At 38.6% G+C, this 18372-nt stretch overlaps 1 protein-coding gene across 2 annotated transcripts in view; it reads left to right on the top strand.

Moving 5' to 3' along the window:
* Window positions 1-18372, top strand: part of TMEM135 (transmembrane protein 135) — a 172850-nt gene that overhangs the window by 55106 nt on the left and 99372 nt on the right. The window contains exon 5 of one of the 2 annotated variants that reach the window (XM_054387070.1): window positions 17074-17139. The exons of the other annotated variant lie outside the window; for it this stretch is intronic. Within the exon in view, the coding sequence (XP_054243045.1) occupies window positions 17074-17139 (66 nt within the window). The remainder of the gene's footprint in view (window positions 1-17073; window positions 17140-18372) is intronic. 2 annotated transcript variants of the gene reach the window in all.

Consider the following 18372-nt stretch of genomic DNA (forward strand, 5'->3'; position numbering starts at 1 on the left):
ACTTTGTGGGAAAATAAAGAAGTGAAGATGTTGAAGAGCACATGTAAGTGGAGGAGCTAAACTAATTAAACTTCACCTGAGGGAGGATGACTAAGGAGGAATAGGAGACAAGTATGTGAAATTGTATTTATGTGGAGAGGGGGAATAGCCATGAACTATTTGCTTGTAATACAAGAATGAAGGGATGCCAAAGAAACTTGTTAGCTGTTCAAGACAAACTGATACACATACAAAGCTTATTGACTCAAGATGTTGTGAAGGCTGAAAGCTTTCTTGTGGGCAACAGGAGAAATTGTGGGAAAAATATTCTGTTAGGGCAACCTAATATGAAGATCTTGTATCTTCTTCTGGCAGATCTGCGTAGCTTGCCGAAATGTATGAAAGGGATGGTATTTTCAGGCATTTGTCACTACTACTTGTTAAAGACAGGGAATTGAGCTAGTTAGGCCATGGGCCCCTGCTGGTACGGCCACTTTTGTCCTTTTGGGTTTAATACAGGTATTTCTCCTTCTGCGTTTGGAGTGTGAGTTTAAAGATTTCATATATCTACATCTGGGGAAGTCTTGTTCCTTGGGCCAGTTCAACTGCGGCAGAGGGAAGGCATTTTGCAGTGTCTTAAGTTGAGACACCATTCCAGAAGTTAGTTAGTTGACCACCTGGACCCAAAGCAGTCAGGTGGAGAGCCTGCTTAAGCATGTCACTCTGCTTCTCACTGCAGCTAGGTGTGTACCCTGTTACCTGTTAATTTGGTTTTTGTTATCCTAGTTTTCCATGCAAAAATTAATTGAACTATATATAAGCAGGATTTTCTCTATGCTTAATTCTTTTTACCTTACATATAACAACCAGGCAGCTTGTGGCAAGCAGTAAAAGAAAATGAAGGGAAGCCGCATGGCATTTGGTACTTAGGAGTGCATTTGGTGGCATCTCTGGACACACATTGTGTGCTGTTAGCACCCAGTTACTCAAAGATGGTGCATGTCTAGGAAGGGTATAGCTTACTTCACTGAATCCTTTGTTAGTGTGTGCAGATGGTGGGAAGTACTCTCTTCAGCTGAGGCTGTCTGACAGATAGAGAAGTCTCTGTTCCAGTGGATGGAGATGGGGAAGCTCTTTGGCAATGTGACTAGTAAGACACTGAAACACAGATACTGTCATTTTGCTTTGCCTTGTTGTCAGACAAAGCAGATCTCTTCCCCTTCTTTCCTCGCTAGTTTAAAAGCACTTGGCCTGGTCATGGAAAATACGAGCAGAAATACATATATATTTTAAAATCAATATAAAAGAATACTGAATGATTTCAAAGAATCATAAATGCCATTAGTAGTTCTGCCTGTAACTCTTCTCCAGTGCAAAACAAATCTTTAGCTGAAGTATTTCTTATACTGGAAGAATGGAAATGGTGATGGCTTTGTGACTAAGAAAAGGAGGAGGTAGCTTCTTTTTACAGTGCTTTTGAGTCTCGGCAATTTCCTCAGCATGAGTATGCTGTGTATGGAATCTTTGTTGCAAATACCTGAAACTATTTCATCATAATAACATGTGTTTTCTAAATAATTGTAAATGAAACAATTTTGGCAATTACAACTGCTACATCATTCAAAGGGTTAAATGGTATTTTTACTAAAGACTTTTAGTTAGAATAGATGATAGTGACATTTCCATGTGATAGATGTGTTCTTCCATTTCATACCTAATTCTCTTGTTATTAGTATAAAAAGATTTCCCAGTTTAAAATGAGAATGGTCAAAATGTTAGTCTTCATAAACTTCACTGTATAAGAAGGGAGTTCTTTTGATTTTTATGGGTTTGAGCATCTTTTCCATATGGATTCAATTCACATTTTAATCAGAATGTGGAAGTCATTACTCTGACATCTGAAACTGAGGTAGCAATAAAAAAAATTATCACAAACAAGACAGCAGACACAAATTATTTTGTGTTTATTACTGGGTGGCCCTTTTGAAACTTTCCCAAAGTTAATTGGTTCCAGATATTTGAGAACAGAAATTGTATTATGACAAATTTATTTCTGGTCATATTTAACATGAATCTCCTCACTAAGGCTAGCTTAAACAAACAGAAAAGTTGTCAACCCACTCATGTCTGTCTCCAGTTTTTGTTGCAGTAGCTTTCATCCTAGTGATTTGGTTTAATAAAGACCACTGAGAAAACAAACACTGGTAGTGACTGCACTGCTCTTCAAAATTATTTATCATATCTCTAAGGTTTTACTGTGGCATAAGTGCTGCTGTGTTAGCTTAAATTGTTCACAAAGATGTCATGTGGGATTAAATGTCTGTGTAGAGTTTATATTTGCCTGTGAGCAACGCTTCCTGCTTCTGTGTGTGATGGGAATGTTGTGTGTGTGTGTGTGTGTGTGTGTGTATGACAGTCAGTCTGTGGACTCGCAGACCTGTCCTTGAGGTCATGGCGAGTGAGAGACCAGAGCAGGCTAAAACACAACCCTGGAGGTTGAGCCTCTACTTGTACCACAATGAATAGCTCCTTGTGCAGGGAGGTCTGGCTGAGTATTCAGAAGATCTTCCATGTCGGTTAGTATGTTGGGAGCATGGGGGCTTTGTATTTTGTGGCAAATGAGCCCAGGGCAGGGTGCACAGCACCTCCACAGGTGGATCTTATGAACTGACAAAATGTATTTTCTGTAGAAAGTATAGCAGATAGTGAAGTATTTGCAAATAAGAGAGAAGCATGGCTAAACAGCGTATTAAATGTATGTCACATACTGTTGTCATGTACATGCTGTATATGTATTTCTGTAGTGTTGTGTAGTCCGCTGCTGCTGCATTTATTGAATATTCATTATATTCACTGAATATTCATATGCCACTATTGTATCACAATAGCTTTATTTTTCCCTTCTAAAACTAAACTTAGGCATGAAAAATATTATAAAACCAAAATTATCTTAGTATTTAGCATGGCTATCTATCAATATGTAGGTCAAAACTTCTTTTGTCCCTGTCAGAAATAAGTCCCTTTATCACATTTCTTGAACTTTTATTAGGAGCATCAAGTTTTACTCTCTCTTAAAAGACTTTAACATCTAGAGTTAGAAATAGTTAAAGCTGTTTCTAACAAGTAAATTAAGTAATGAAAGTCTTGCAGTGGTAAAGTCAAAATTGGAAATTGCTAGGAATTAGTTGTCTATTAATGAAAGGATGCAATTTGTAGCTCAGTATGCCAAGCCCTTGGAAGAGAGTTGTTTGGTGGGGTTTTTTTTGTTTTTTTTTTCCCCTGTGAAAGACTGTATATTATCAGCTGTGGCACACTGGCAATAAGATACACACAAAAAGCCCCCATATTTGTATGTGTATATAAACTTTAAATACACACCTGGTGAGAGGGAAGAGAATGTCTCAGTCTGTCTCTGTGTTTTTCAGAATTAGCAGTAAGTAAAAAAGTTAAAGGAAATGTTAGATTTGTGTAGGCATGGCTTTAATTAATACGTCTGTGTTCTGTAAGTGTTGTGTTTGTAAAATTTATGAAAGGGCACTAAACTGCATTAGAGTAATTTACAGGCCAAATAAATGTCAGTTGCTAAGGTAAACGAGTGTAGGAAACACTGTAACTAGGATAAAAAAGTGAAGAACTAGAGTAAATTTTAAGTGTTGTAAGAACACTGATTCAATTGTTTCTTCATATCAACCCAAGCAAGTGTAAGTTCATTTACAATATATTTATTAACACTCTCAGGCTAATAAAACAACACTTAAGGAGCAATTTGGGACACTTTCCAGCTCTCTTGTGTTTTGTGTAGCAACAAGTTAGGTCAGTCTTTTTTCTTTTTAATTCTTTCTTTAATAATAATAATAACAATAAAACCCTAACCTGTATTCCTGGCTTCTTTATAAGGTTGTTAAATTTGCCATTTGGCACTTCAGAGCAGTGTTTTGCATTGTGCTCAATTAGTGCAGACGAAAAAAAGGGAAGCACCAGTTTCAGAAATGTACCTAATTACTATGAAACACTGAGGGATCCATTCATTCTATGTTTCTGGCTCCGGGGGTGCCAGCCACAGAGACTCCAGCAACTTCTGAAGCCTAATCCCAATTCACGTCTCCACGTTTCTGTGGCACTTGCGTTTTGGAAGCTGTAATGGGCTCTGGCTGTTTACGATCGTGTGTTGCTGCAATGCCTCTCATCTGTAGTATGTTGTGAATAGGAAGGAACTGAGAAAGACTCTCTGTGGTACAAGTCAGAATGCCTGATAGTAAAACCTAAAATGTAACCTCCTTTTTTGGGGGTGGAGGAAGGGCTGAAGGGTCTTATTCAGTTATCAGTGCTCTGGATCAATTTTGGATTAGGATTTCCTTGCAGCTTTAACTGTTACATATACTGATGTCTGTAATTTAATGGTTAGTTTGGTGCCAGACCTCTCCCAGCTTAATGAAAGACCTCTCCCTTCAGCTCTTTTCTTTGGAGACTTCTGGTTGATAACTTATTTTCTAAATAACTACTGGACCTTTAAATTAAGGCTTAACACAGATGAGCCTCTGCTGTTTCCTTTGATAAGACCAGTGCTGGAAACAACAAGAACATGCCTCACTACTTAGTTGAAACTGTCTTATCTGAAGGCTTTTGTAAAATGGTAATTCATCCTTCTCTCCTTCTACTGAGTGAAGGAGCTTCCTGCTGTCAGAAAGTGTTCCCATGTAGATACTTGTGTTAGCTATGTTACAGGCTTTACCCTAATGTTGACAATTCATGCTGACAATATTTCTGATGTTTTGATTGTGCAACTCCTTTAAATGCTCGTGAAGTCCATCAGTTTTAGCAGCTTCAGCACTAGGGTTTGTTTTTTCTGTACATTGTTAGTGAAGATGTGAGATTTTTAACATCTGGTAGGTAAGAGGGAAAAACTTGTGCTTAAGACCTGGCCTGATAGGTGATCGTTTAAGCTGTTGTTAGCTACTCTTGATGTTTGCAAAACAGCTATGTTTTGAAAGCTTTCTAAAGTGTGAGCCTAGATGAGACACTGAACGGTTTGATTTATGAGCCCATTTGATGTTTCTGCACTTATCAGGATTAATTTGCTCTTTCGATGGGGAATGCAGCATGTTTTAGGCTCAGTTGATTGTCTGCCATGGTCTCTAAGTTGGTTTTAGTGTTGCTACATTCCTTTTCCTGTTCATTCTTTTGTGTGATTTATGTACTTTTTCCCCAAGAGGTATGAGCTATTATTTGGCTTTGGTAATACACTGGCTGTTCAAATGAACATGCTTATCCAGTGCAGTTTATAGAACAGACCTACTGCATGCATTTGGTACCTTTAAACGTTGCCAGGAATAATTGTACTTTTTGTTCCTGGTCAAAAATCCTTTCTTGTTATTTAGTACTTAGTTGAAGTGTTTGTTGTGAATCTTAAAATCTATGTAGTTTTTATAGCTCTCTTACATGTTTAACATAAAGAGAATGGGTAAAAAATGTGTGAATAAAGTGGTCTGGAGGAAGGGTTCTGTGGTTTGCCTGCCCCTGAGGTGTGGGGAGCAAGAAATAGAGTTTGAATTTAAAGTGAAGTTCAGGCAGTCTCCACATCACATTCCCTACTCTGCAAGTGTTGTGATACAGCTCTGCATCACTTGGAGTAGCCTGGGACCATGCTGCAGCTTCTGGATTTGGTGATTTACTGGTAATCATAGAATGGTTTGGGTTGGAAGGGACCTCTAAAGGACTAGTCCAAGTCCCTTGTAGTGAGCAGGGACACCCTCCACTAGATCAGGTTGCTCAGAGCCTTGTCTAGCCTGACTGTTAATATTTCCTGGGATTGGACCTCAACTACCACCCTGGGCAACTCATTCCAGTGTTCCACCACCCTCATGATAAAGAACTTTTTCCTAGCATCCAATCTAAATCTACTGTGCTCTAATTTCAAACCATTGCCCCTTGTCCTTTGTAAACTGCCCCTTTGCTGCTTTCTTGTAGGCCCCCTTCAGGAACTGGAAGGCCACGATTAGGTCTTCCTGGAGCCTTCTCCAGGCTGAACCACCCCAGCTTCCTCAGCCTCCTTATCATTTTTGTGGCCCTCCTCTGGACCCACTTCATCAGGTCCATGTCCTTCCTGTGTGGAGGGCTCCAGACCTGGATGCAGTACTCCAGGTGAGGTCTTGCCAGAGTAAAGTGGCAGAATCACCTCTTTCGACCTGCTGGTCATACTTCTGATGCAGCCCAGGATGCGATTTGCCTTCTGGGCTGCAAATGCGCACCGTTGGCTCATGTCCAGCTTCTCATCCACCAGCACCCGCAAGTCCTTTTCTCCAAGGCTGCTCTCAATCTCATCATCCCCCAGCCTGCGTTGATATCTAGGATTGTCCTGACCTAAGTCCAGGACCTTATGCTTTGCCTTATTGATCCTCATGAGATTCTCTTCAGCCCACCTCTCCAGCCTGTCCAGGTCCCTCTGGATGGTCTCCTAGGAAATGTGCAGATTCAACTGCAGGCTTAAATCCCTCTTGTTTCATCTTTACTCTGTGTGAATGCCATACCTTCTGCATTGGGACATGCAAATTTGCAGTTTTCATAAATAATACTTTTTATGAACAGAGCAGACTATTAGGACAGAATATACAAACCTGCATTTAATGTACCACCAGACATTTGTCTGGTAATTCCTTTTACAATTCAAATAGTTCTGGTCTTATGCTGCAAAAAGGAAAAGTGAATGCAAGGTTTTCCAAAGAAGTGTTTATCAAGGTTTTTGTTAAACTTTAGACTTCAGTGATGATGTCCTTCTGTACAGGGCTTGTATGTTGTGTATTGGTCAGTGTAACTAATTTAGATTAATAGCGTAAATTCAACATAAAGTACTGATTTCAGAGAAGCATTTTGTTTTAGAATAGTTTAGTTAGCGTGATATGTATGAGATATTATTTTTTTAAGTGCATTGTTTTGGGCTAACATGTAAAAGTATGGTGTAAAATTTCTGTTAGCTTTCATATGGAGAAAGCTTATTTCTTAGGCTTTGGCTGTGGAGGTATTTTTTGGTGTTTTTAGTATTTTTGTAATGTTCATGCATTTTGCTCTTTCATGGACTTACTGCCTTTTACTAAAGGAAACTAGATCTTTGCTATCATTGTCACTGAAAATAAGAAGGAAATTTAAGTCTAATGGGCACATTTCGAGTTCAGTTTGGTATGTTGCTTAAAAAGTGGCACTGGTGGAAACCTGTGCTTAATACAGATTTTTTGGTTTTCAATTAATTTTTATATTTTTAAAGTTTTTTTTTATAGTATTTTGTTTTCTCTAGATTTCTAAAACTAGCTTCAAAGATAATCATTCTTATGTATTTAATGTTTTTGTTACTAACATGATGCTTCAGCCTTAAGGCTGTATATTTTTCAGTATAATATGAATAGGGAATAACACACTTCTGGATAGCAATACTGAATAATAAAATTCTTCATGTCATCATGAGAGAATTAAATTTGTCAGCTTATTTTTTCTTTTTAGCATGTCAGAATTTTAGTTGGTCTGTATGTTCCTGAGATGATGGATGGAACTAATTAATTTTATACTCTTCCTGACTTCGGAAAGGCATGAAATCTTTCTCTTTTGGAGGAAGAATTGCCTTGGTAGGTAGTACCATCAGGAGTAGATTTTAAGGGTCTTTTGATTTCCCACCCTTGGGAAAGAAGACTACAGTGTGCCTATTCACAGGAAAACATTCTGTATCTCAGTTTTCTTGCCTGACATTGGCTATGAGGAACAAAGGATAGAATCCAGCTCTTCTGCATGAACTTTACTGGTTTTATGAATAATTTCATTGTGGTTCTTCCTGCTTTGCTCATAATTTGCCTTCCAAATTTTAGAGAAAGTGAAGCAGGGGCTTTACACAGCTAACATTGATCTGCACTTAGCTTTATTTCCTTTTTTTACCATTGTTGATAGCAACCATCCAAATTTTCATGAAAACATGTCAGTACCACCACTGGCTAATGTCCTATGAGACCACTGATATGTCATGGTAAAAATCAAGTCTCGTGTTGGTTTTCTTGCATTAGAGTAGGCTAAATTTTTCTCTATATAAATCATGCCCAGTTATTTTTAAGATTACAAAGCTAGCTGGCAATAAAAACCAAGTTGATACACACCAGGTGGGGACTTTCATGGTGTTGAAGTCAATTCACAACAGTAATTTTGGCAATTTCAATGTTGTTGAGTTTTAGGGCATGGAGGTTGTAGCCAGCTTCATCTCATGGGTGGTTTGAGCTTAAGTCTGGCTGATGGCTTGATTTTTAAGGGCATTTACTAATTTAGCTTACTGGAGGTACTTTCTTCTGATTTGACATTTGGTATTTATACCCCAGTCCTGCTGCTGGGCTGGCTGCAGTACTTCATCAGTTGGGAAAGGCAGTCCAGTTTGTTTCCTTTCAGAGAAAACATTCAAGATCATAAAGGAGTATCAAGATCCTGGCATGCCAGAAGTGAAGCTTTTTAAACTTATTAAATATGTATGGGTAAATTCTGCATTTTTGGAAATACAGAATTCTTTAGCCACAAAATCAGAGGTAGTGAGTTCTCATAATTTTTGTTTGAGCAGCCTTACAGACTTTACGTGTACTTGTGGGTAGGTGTTACGTCAAAATTGTCATTTTTGAAAAGTGGAGCTTCTGGAGTACAATTGCATTACGACTTCTGTTAACAGTCTTAGTGTTCAGAATAGATGTGGCCCTTCTGATAGTGTATGTAAAGGAGAAGTGTGGCTTCCTTCTTAGATTGGTATTACGATAAAAGCTTCCTGCCTTTCTTGAAAAGAGAAAAACAGTATGTAAGTGTGCTGTGCTGTGCACCCTGCGCTGCTTGGCAGAATTGGCTGTTCTCAGCCCCTGGAGGTACTGCTGTTGATTCTGAAGAAGGTGCTTGGGAAGAAGAAATCTTGCTTGGTCAGTTTATCTGAAATGGCTTCACTTGCAAAGTGCTTTGAGCATTATGCAGCCTGTAAATGAAGTTTTCTGTTAGTTACTCTTGGGCAAAATAAGGACAGCTTTCTCAAGAAGAGGAAGAGGTTGACCAGTGCTTCAGTCAGCTTCCAGAATACTAAGCCCTGTTCTAAGCCCTGAAATTTTTAGCTCTTCTTAAAAGAAAAAGAAGTTGGTTTGTGAAAAAATAATTCAGAACACTTCATTACGTTGGTAGATAATTACAGTTCTCCATATAGCATCTGACTTTCTGAAACGCTGATTATTTTTGTTAAATGGGTTTAATCACTTACAATCAGCATTTTAGTTTATTTTTACAGATAAGAGCATGTGATAAATAACATCACACCAATTCATTTTTTCTCTGGTCATCTCCAGAATATTCATGTCCTTCATTAGAAACAATGCAGCTGTTGGCCAGCAGCAGCGAAAATTTTCTAGTCAAAGGAGGGGAGGCATTTTTGTAAACTACACCCAAAAAATGACGTTAGCCTATGCATTCTGTTTCTAATTAGTTCAGAAAGATGTGTGACATGCACATGTTTAAACAGTAAGGTTGTGAAGTGAGTTGAGTGTCCCATCCAAAGTAGATGGAGTCTATAATACTTGGTGTTTAGATTAGGTTTGTATTAGTTTAACTGGTAACTCCATGGGTAAATTACAATACATGGAAACAAACCAACAGAGACAAAGGCGTTTTTGTTCCTTTTGCAAATACCGGGAGTTACTACTTAAAAATGCTACCAGTGGGAAACGTAAAAGATGAGGTAATCCCCTGAAGAAAAAGGACCATGGTTGTGAAACACGTTAAACATAAATCTTGTAAAGCTTGTATGGAGTGCTCTGAATTGAACCTGTGCAGAGTTCATGCTAACATGAAATTCTGGTCAGTAAAAGCAGATGAAGGAATTGTAAATGGCTGCATTTAAATTAGGCTGGAATTCGAGAACACATGCTTGGATAACATGAAATGAAGCTAAATAAATATGCAGCTCATTAATGTAGTGGTCACAGTGAAACTTAAAAACGTCTGTGTTACAAGACTCAAGGTTGCTGGAAGACCTTGCCGGTGTCATTGAGTGTTTAAGTCTCTGCTGCTTTCCACAAGTTAGAGAACAAGGATCAGGGATCTTTGGATATTGCTTTCATTTGTACTAATAACTCATTGAGGAACTGTGGGTGGACCAAGAAAGCTCACCTCAGTCTGTTTTGCTTGTTTGTGTTAGCTTGGGAATGAATTTTTGCAGGAACATCCTGGTGTGCATTGACATGTCACACACCCTTTCCTTCCCATCTGGCTTTCTTTCATAACAATATTCATCAGTGCTCTTCAGACCAGCAGTGCCAGGTGCTAGAAAATCCAGTGAAGAGTCAGAATGGATGGATAGGCAGAGATGTAGGTTTGAGTGTAGGATGATCAACAAGGCCAAGTTCAAGGTCCTGCACCTGGGTTTGTGCAACCCCCAGCTGAGAGTTGGGGTTGAGAGCAGCCCAATGGAAAAGGGCTTGGGAGGGTACTGATGGATGCAAAGCTGGACATGAGCCAGCAATGTGCACTCACAGCCCAGAAGGCCAACCATATTCTGGGTTGCATCAAAAGAAGTCTGGCCAGCAGGTCAAGGAAGGTGATTCTGCCCATCTACTCTGCTCTTGTGTTGTTGTTTCAGTGGCCCCTGGCCAGACAGCAGAAACATCCCCCATGGATTGGTTCCAAATGGGATGGAGGGAAGTGAGAAGTCTTCCTGCTGCAGGGGGGTTGCAGGATGGATGGATGGGTGCATGTGCTCCTTCTCAGCCTTCTGGAGCTGGAAATCTGAAGAGTTCGCTGCCCCTGAGTCCTGGGGGAGCACCGGCTACGTGCAAGTGTGCTCGTACATTCCTAGGCTGGTCAGAATGGTCTTTCAGCTTTTATCTTTTATTCTATCTGACAGCATTACTAATCAAAACCATTTTTGACAGTTGTCATGTGCTTTCTGCAGGCTGGCTTGCAGCTGCTTTCTGCCCTTCTGTTGTGTGATTGGAAAGGAGGAAGATCTTAGCTGGCTTCAGTGGTTTGTTTTTCAGATGCAGAAACTTTGGTGGTGGTGAGGAGGCAGCCTCTCTTGGACCTCCTTTCTCTGGCATTTGTCAAGGCAGAGGATAAATGGCCTATTTCTCCAATTTCCCATGCTGGCTGCTGGCCTGGTTTGTGGGTAATTCAGTTCATGAGCATTATACTGCTGGATTTTCACTTTTTTTTTTTTCCCCCGGCTTTGTGATATTCAATTAATGGCAACATTGAGCTCTTCAATCCTTTGTGCAGAGAAAAATAGAAAAAGATGAAATTCAGTTGCAGGCTGGGACCAGGAATCCCAATGAAATACCAAGCATATTATTTGGGAAAGGGGGTATGGGAGGAAGGAAAGGGAGAAGAACAGGTAGAGAAGAAGTCAGGAAAAAAAAAAAAATCATCATCTTGGAAAAAAGTTAAAAATACCACAACTGCGGGTTTGGATTAAGGTAAATAAACACTAATGCTTTTATTTTATCCTCCTGGCAGCATGCAGTACTTGATTATTTTTGTGCTTGCTTCATTTGTTGAGTACATGTTCTGCAGCTGTAAGCTTTAATGCTCTTTTAAGGAGAGGCTAAGGTTCCTGAGCAGTTCTGCAGCAAGGTGGGTTGCTTGCAGTGGAAATACAGCAAAGGCTGAATGTAACGACAGTCAGAATGATGTATATTATCTTTCGGGCATTATGAACAACAGGGTAATTTAGTTAGGGTAGAGGTAAATTAGTTTGTGAGACAGTTCATTAACCCTGAAAGTGCAGATTTAGTTTGGTGAGCAAATGGAATTTGTTAGTTCAGTAGAGTATTTGTCTGTAAATTTGAGCCTATGCTTATACAACAAATCTGCAAATATTCTAAGGAGGTGCAAGTTGTAACTCAAAAAGAGCTACCCTGTGCTAGTAATATTGTTACTTATAATAGTAATTAATTTATATTATTGATGAGTTCCACAAACGCCCAACCATCAACTTAGGGAAACAACATACATTTATTATTCGAGAAAGGAGAACTGTTTTCAGGTAGACTTCTGCTGTGTAAGTCACAGAGCCAGGTGTGTGCTTTATCTGCTCGCAACCATCTAATCTTCAAGTTAGTCTTCCATCCTGGCCCATAAATTACAGCAGATTTGACCCATCTCTTGTGCATCCAGAGCTTCCATGTGAGAGTCTTGCAAGTTGGTAATTGCTGGGGCTTGTGAATATTGAGGATATGTACTCTTCTGTTCCTTAAGTGCATCTTTATTTTCTTTTGGGGCAGGAAGTAGACAGTGATTTATATAAAATAAGTGAATTATCCTTTCAGATAATGGAATAGGCTGCCCAGGGAGGTGCTTGAGTCACCATCCCTGGATGTGTTAAAGGTTTTTTTTTGGTTGGGTTTTTTTTTTTTTTTTTTTTTAGTAGCACTTGTCTTTCCTTTCAAAAGCTGTGTGATTGTTTATAAGGCCTCCAACAATAGTTCATTTGCAGTACGTAATCAAGTTGAAAAATGTCAGTGATGATTTCAGATGGACTGTCAAGAACCTTTTATTTACTGCAATTTGCTTTTCATGAAGAAATAAATTTTACAGGCTAGTGCTGTCAGCCAGCTATTGTAGCCAAGATCAGCAAACTTAATAGGAGTGAAAAAAAGTCTTTTGTGGTATCCTGTCCTTTTTTTATTCTTACAAGAAATTGCCCTTGTTTCATTTTAATTGAATCTGTAAATTGCTGTGAATGACTTCCAAAAATCTTTGCCTTTCAGGACATGTCTTTAAATAGATATTTATTTTTAAAATGTATGTTTAGAAGTAGATACCAAAACTTGTCAGGTGATTAAAAAGCATGCATTTCTAAATCAATTAATTTGCATTAGCAATCCCCTCCATTGCTTATGTTTGTAGTTTTAACTTTGGTAAACCTGGAGGGAAGGGATGCCATCCAGAGGAACCTTGACAGGCTGGAGAGGTGGGCCCAAGACAACCTCATGAAATTCGACAAGACTGAGTGCAAGGTCCTGCATCTGGGTTGAGGCAATCCCAAGCACAAATAAAGGCTGGGCAGTGACTGGCTTGAGAGCAGCCCTGAAGAAAAGGACTTGGGGGTGCTGGTGGATGAGAAGCTCAACATGAGCCACCACTGTGCACTTGTAGCCCAGAAAGACAACCAGATCCTTGGCTGCATCAAGAGAATTGTGGCCAGCAGCTCAAGGGAGGTGATTCTCGTCCTCTACTCAGCTCTGGTGAGACCCTACCTGGAGTACTGCGTCCAGTTCTGGAGCCCCTATTCCAAGAGGGATATGGACATGCTGGAAGGTGTCCAGAGAAGGGCCACCAGGATGATCAGAGGGCTGGAGCACCTCTCCTATGAGGACAGACTGAAAGAGTTGGGGCTGTTCAGTCTGGAGAAGAGAAGGCTCTGAGGTGACCTTATTGTGGCCTTCCAGTATCTGAAGGGGGCCTACAAGAAAACTGGGATGGGACTTTTTAGGGTGTCAGGTAGTAACATGACTAGGGCCAATGGAACAAAACTAGAAATGGTTAGATTGAGATTGGATGTTAGGAAGAAATTCTTCACCATGAGGGTGCTGAGTCACTGGAACAGGTTGCCCAGGGAGATGGTAGAAGCCCCATCCCTGGAGGTTTTTAAGGCCAGGCTGGATGTGGCTGTGAGCAACCTGATCCAGTGTGAGGTGTCCCTGCCTATGGCAGGGGAGTTGGAACTAGATGATCACTGAGGTCCCTTCCAACCCTAACAATTCTATGATACTATGAAACATTATAAAACCATTTTATTTTTGTGAACCCCTAGAAAACTCAAAAGATCTGGAAGATAAAGAACTATTTGTTTCTTGATGCTTTCTCCCCCCACACCCCTAATTTCCATCAATAATGTACAATTATTTTTCACTTTTGTTCTGGTTTATACAAGTGGTCTGTCCTTTTTTTTTTAATAGAGCCTGCACAGTATTACATAGTGGCAAGATACATCAGTCAGCCATTTCAGCTCACATATACATTCCTTACAAGAACAATTTTTTGGATTCAGTAACTATCAGCTTGGCAACACATTTATTTCACACTGAGATCACTAAACCATCTGTTGATAATTTGCATTCTTATAGACCTCTTGACTCCCATCTCTGAATAGAAGTACCTAAAGTCATTGTGAATAAGCCTGTAATGATTCTTATTTAAGGCTTATTCACAGTGATTTGAATGCAAATAAATCTTAAATGTTTACAGCTTCATAAAAGTTCCTGATTATAATGAAACATTTAATGCTAACATTTAATTGCAGAAGCAGTTAAAAATTATCTAAATTCCTAGTCAGCAGTTTCTTTGGGAATACTATTATTTTTTAAATGGATAGATTTGCCTTTTTAGTCACTTATCCTAACATAATGATGAGTATTCCAAATATTTTTTTTTTCATAATCAGAGTTGCACATCCTAACATAAAATACAAGGTTATTTTAATATTTTCAGCATTTAAAAATTGATGTAGTTTTAAATTGAGAAGCAGTAAATGTATGTAAAAACTTGGCATTCAGTGGACAAATGTCTAATATAAGTATATGCAAGAATTCTAGAAGATACTTTAAGGTTTGCAAAGGGCTGACATTGCAACCAGGTAATTCAGCTCATTCTAAATGGCATGTAAATTGTAGGTGTCTTTGCTCAAGGATTCTGTGAATGGTGAACAAGAAGAACCATGAAAACTGTTCTCTGTGGCAAAATGGCAGTTTTGACCTGATGCATAAATGTTTGCTGAACTTTTCCAGTAGAAATTTATAGCTAAAGAAGTCAAAGAAATTATTTTATTAGGTGGCCTGTGTTGAAAGATAGATTAATTTGTGTCAGAGCAGTAGTCTGTGTGATCAGATAGATGGTGGGACTCAATCCTTAGCAGTGCTGGAAATGTGCCTGAACAAGCCCTGGGCAACCTGCTTCAAGGGGCCCTGATGGTCTTTGCCGAATGATTCTGTGCCTGTGTTTGTGAGGCAGAAAGGCAAAAGATGGAAGTTGAAGACAGTGAGGGAATTTGTCCAAAAAGAGAAACCAAAAAAGTGGCTGCATTTTCCTAGCCTGATCACTTCTATCATTAGTCTGTGTGATGTTAATTTTGTGAAGGTGTTAGATTTCACCTTGTTTTTCTTCCATATAAGACATTGCCTTATTTGAATCACAGCATGTTCACACTTGGTTTTCTTTATAGAAAGGATACAACCTTGAAACCTTTTCTGCTAATGCCCTCCTCCTTCATCAAAACAACAATAAGCTTGGCTCTGATTACTCTTTTCCAAGATGAAGTTCCTTAAGCATCTTCTTTGATTTTTGCATACCTAAAAGCCCAAAAGCTCTTCCTCCATCTTTGTCATTGTCAGTGTGTGGTTGGCTCTAGGTGGCCTCTTCTCTCTCTCCTGCTGTTTGGGTACGTAGCTGTGATTGTGGAGCTAATCTTCTTAGCGCTACTTGGTACATGAAGAGTGGTGCCCATAGGAGGACATCTATGGTGCTGGATTTGCTGTTGCTGTGGTTCCTTTGTTCCTGAATGACAACTGGTATTAACAATGTGTGTACAAGTGTGTTCAGAAAGATCTTTTACTAGTCCAGATGAAAGGAAAGTCACTCACACCAGTGGTTTTCCAAAGGAACAAAAGCAGCTTAGCTGTGTTGACAGAATGCTCAATTCAGTTGAAACATCCTTAAAAATGTTGGTGAAAGAAACCAATTTGGGGAAATACAAAAGGTTGTATGAGGTCCTCTCAAAGAGGAAGAGGTTGAGAAGAATTACACTTGGGCATTGCCCTGCATTGGTCATGGTGTAAATGAAGTAATACATTTTGTAGTCCAGTATTCTGGAGCTCACACATTCATTTACAGATGGGAGAGGGAAAACATAGTTTCTGCAGCAATTACTTAGAGAGGATAAACCCCACTATATGTATCTATGAAGACTGAGGAATTAATCTCAGGAGTTGTCTTTCATATTACAGTTATTGAGATACAGCTGTCTCAAGATAGCGTAGCATAAACGCAAGTTTTACAGTCATGTAAAGCACTGAGCAGCTTATTTTTTAAATCACTATGGAGAAAGATAATCAGCTACTGCAAACTACTTTTATTTATAAGGTTTCTAAACTTTTTTTCCCCAAACAGCCTGATAATTACTTTTTAATATTGATCTGTAAATGTTAGAATATTTTTCTTTATTAGAACCAGATATTAAAAACATGTTTCATTACAGATGAAATTGAAACCGGCTTTATTACTTGCTATGGAAACAAGTCTTTAAAACAAATCTGTTCTTGTGTGATGTACCAATCCATGACTTTATGTAATGAGTGATTTTTTTCATGCCTTTTTGCAACCAGCTTGTAGAAAGAAATGTGTTTCAGAACCTGTGGGTTTTTCTGTGTGTATTATAGCCTGCATTATAAGTCATTAATCTGCGTATGTGCTAATTGTCCCACTTGATTAAAGAAAGATGGAAAAACACAAAGCTATGCAACCTAACTAAAGATTAACCTAAGACTTCTTCAAAGTTGTATTCCCTGCCATTTACATGTGACAATGTTGTATTTTGTAATGCTGCTGTTGCTAAGAGAGGCTCAGGTGCTTTTTGGAAAATAATTGCATCATACTCTTGGGTTTTGGTACGTAAGTGTTAATTTAAGTGTATGATGTTAAATAGCAATTAAATTAATTAGTTTCCTGAGTTGTGAAATTCTATATAGCTGTTTCTTCCCTTAATATCCCACTTTTACATGACAACCTGTGGAAGACCATTCTGAGGGGGCTGAGCATCTTTGGTCTGAACAGAGTTTCGTGTAACTGCTGCAGTGTCACAGGAAGGCCCTGCACTGTTTAGGTGGTTACTTGGGCTGAGAAAAAAATACTCCATAGATCTCTCACCTTGCAGTAAACCTTTGCTTAACCTGTGCAAACCGTTCTGAATAACTGACTGAACTGATTCAGTTGTAAAACAGGTGCAAAAGGTAGCCAACACTTGAAAAGATGTTTCAAAAAATTAAAACAAATCTTCCTGAGATGGGTTGAATGTGTTTTAAATAACCAATTTGTGTGTGTGTTTGTTTGATGCAGGCCACAGAAACATTGTTCCGAATGGCAGTAGCAAGAGGAATTATTACGCCTTTAAGAAATGGAGAAGTAAGGCTAAATATTTCTATTTATTTCATTTTTACATGTAGTAGCATGTTTTATTAATAGCATATTTTGTAATTCCTTGGAGACATACCATCTTCAGGTAAGTGAAGAGGGCTGGACTAAATATAACCTACGTACCTACATTACGGAATTTTTAAAGGAATTTAAATTGTACCTAGTGGGACATTAAGTGTTCTTCAAAACCCACATGTTTATCTCTTGCTTGAGTCATAATTTATCCTTATAACAGAAATGTCTCATAAGATGTTTCTAGCCAGGTAGTTTTTCACTGATCTTTTTTTTTTTTTTTTTCCCTATTAAAAATTACATAATCTAGAGAAATTCAAGAGGTCAATCTTTGTGGTTGCATACCTGCAGAGAAATTCTTCATTTGTTCTTTCAAGAAATAGTAACTTTGGGAAGTATATTAAGTATTAGTACATTTAATTGTTCTAAAGAGATTGAAGGCATTTGAAAATTGCTCATACATGCATCTCTTGAAGGTGAACATTTGTTTTCCTTTTTGGTTTCATGTCAAGTAAACACTGTTCTGAACATTGCTGATTAAATGTTTCTAGTACTAGGTGGTGCAGTTAATGCTTAGGTTGAATTCATCAGAAAAAACAGTACTGCAGTGTACTGAAAATGAGAACTGATCTGGGCATTGCCACAGCTGGATGCTACAGTGTTGTATAGTCTTAAATGTAGAAACCTTAGTATTTTTTCATGATAATCTAATTCTGATCAAATTGTTTTGTGAGAAGTTCATATAGTACACACACCATTCAATCTGGAATCTAGACCTAGATTTACCCTGGAATCTCAGCTGTGCTGTAAAACATTCTTTATGCTGATGAAGTTGCCTTAATTTTGCTTTTGAAATAAAGCAATGCACCTTTTCATCAGTGATTCATCAGAGATTTCCTGTCCTCCTATTGTTCATAGTTTTAGCTTTTCTGAATCTATGGATCCTTGCTGCTTTTTATGCGCTGCTCTCCATTCTTTCCTACATCAGAGTGTAATGCAATATCCAGAAATGTTAGTTTTGTAGTATGTGAATTATGGAAAAATCAAATACTTTTTTTAAAGTGTAACTAATACCATGCCATGCAAAAGACTGGGATGACTACAGGCACAATGATCTCTATTGTGAATGATAGTAGTAATATCTGTGGTTAATACATCTTATTTTGAGATAGTTCAGCTCGCTGCTCTGGTAGAAAAAGGTTTTTTTTT

Source organism: Indicator indicator, chromosome 1, assembly GCF_027791375.1.
Source record: "Indicator indicator isolate 239-I01 chromosome 1, UM_Iind_1.1, whole genome shotgun sequence".
NCBI lineage: Eukaryota > Metazoa > Chordata > Aves > Piciformes > Indicatoridae > Indicator > Indicator indicator.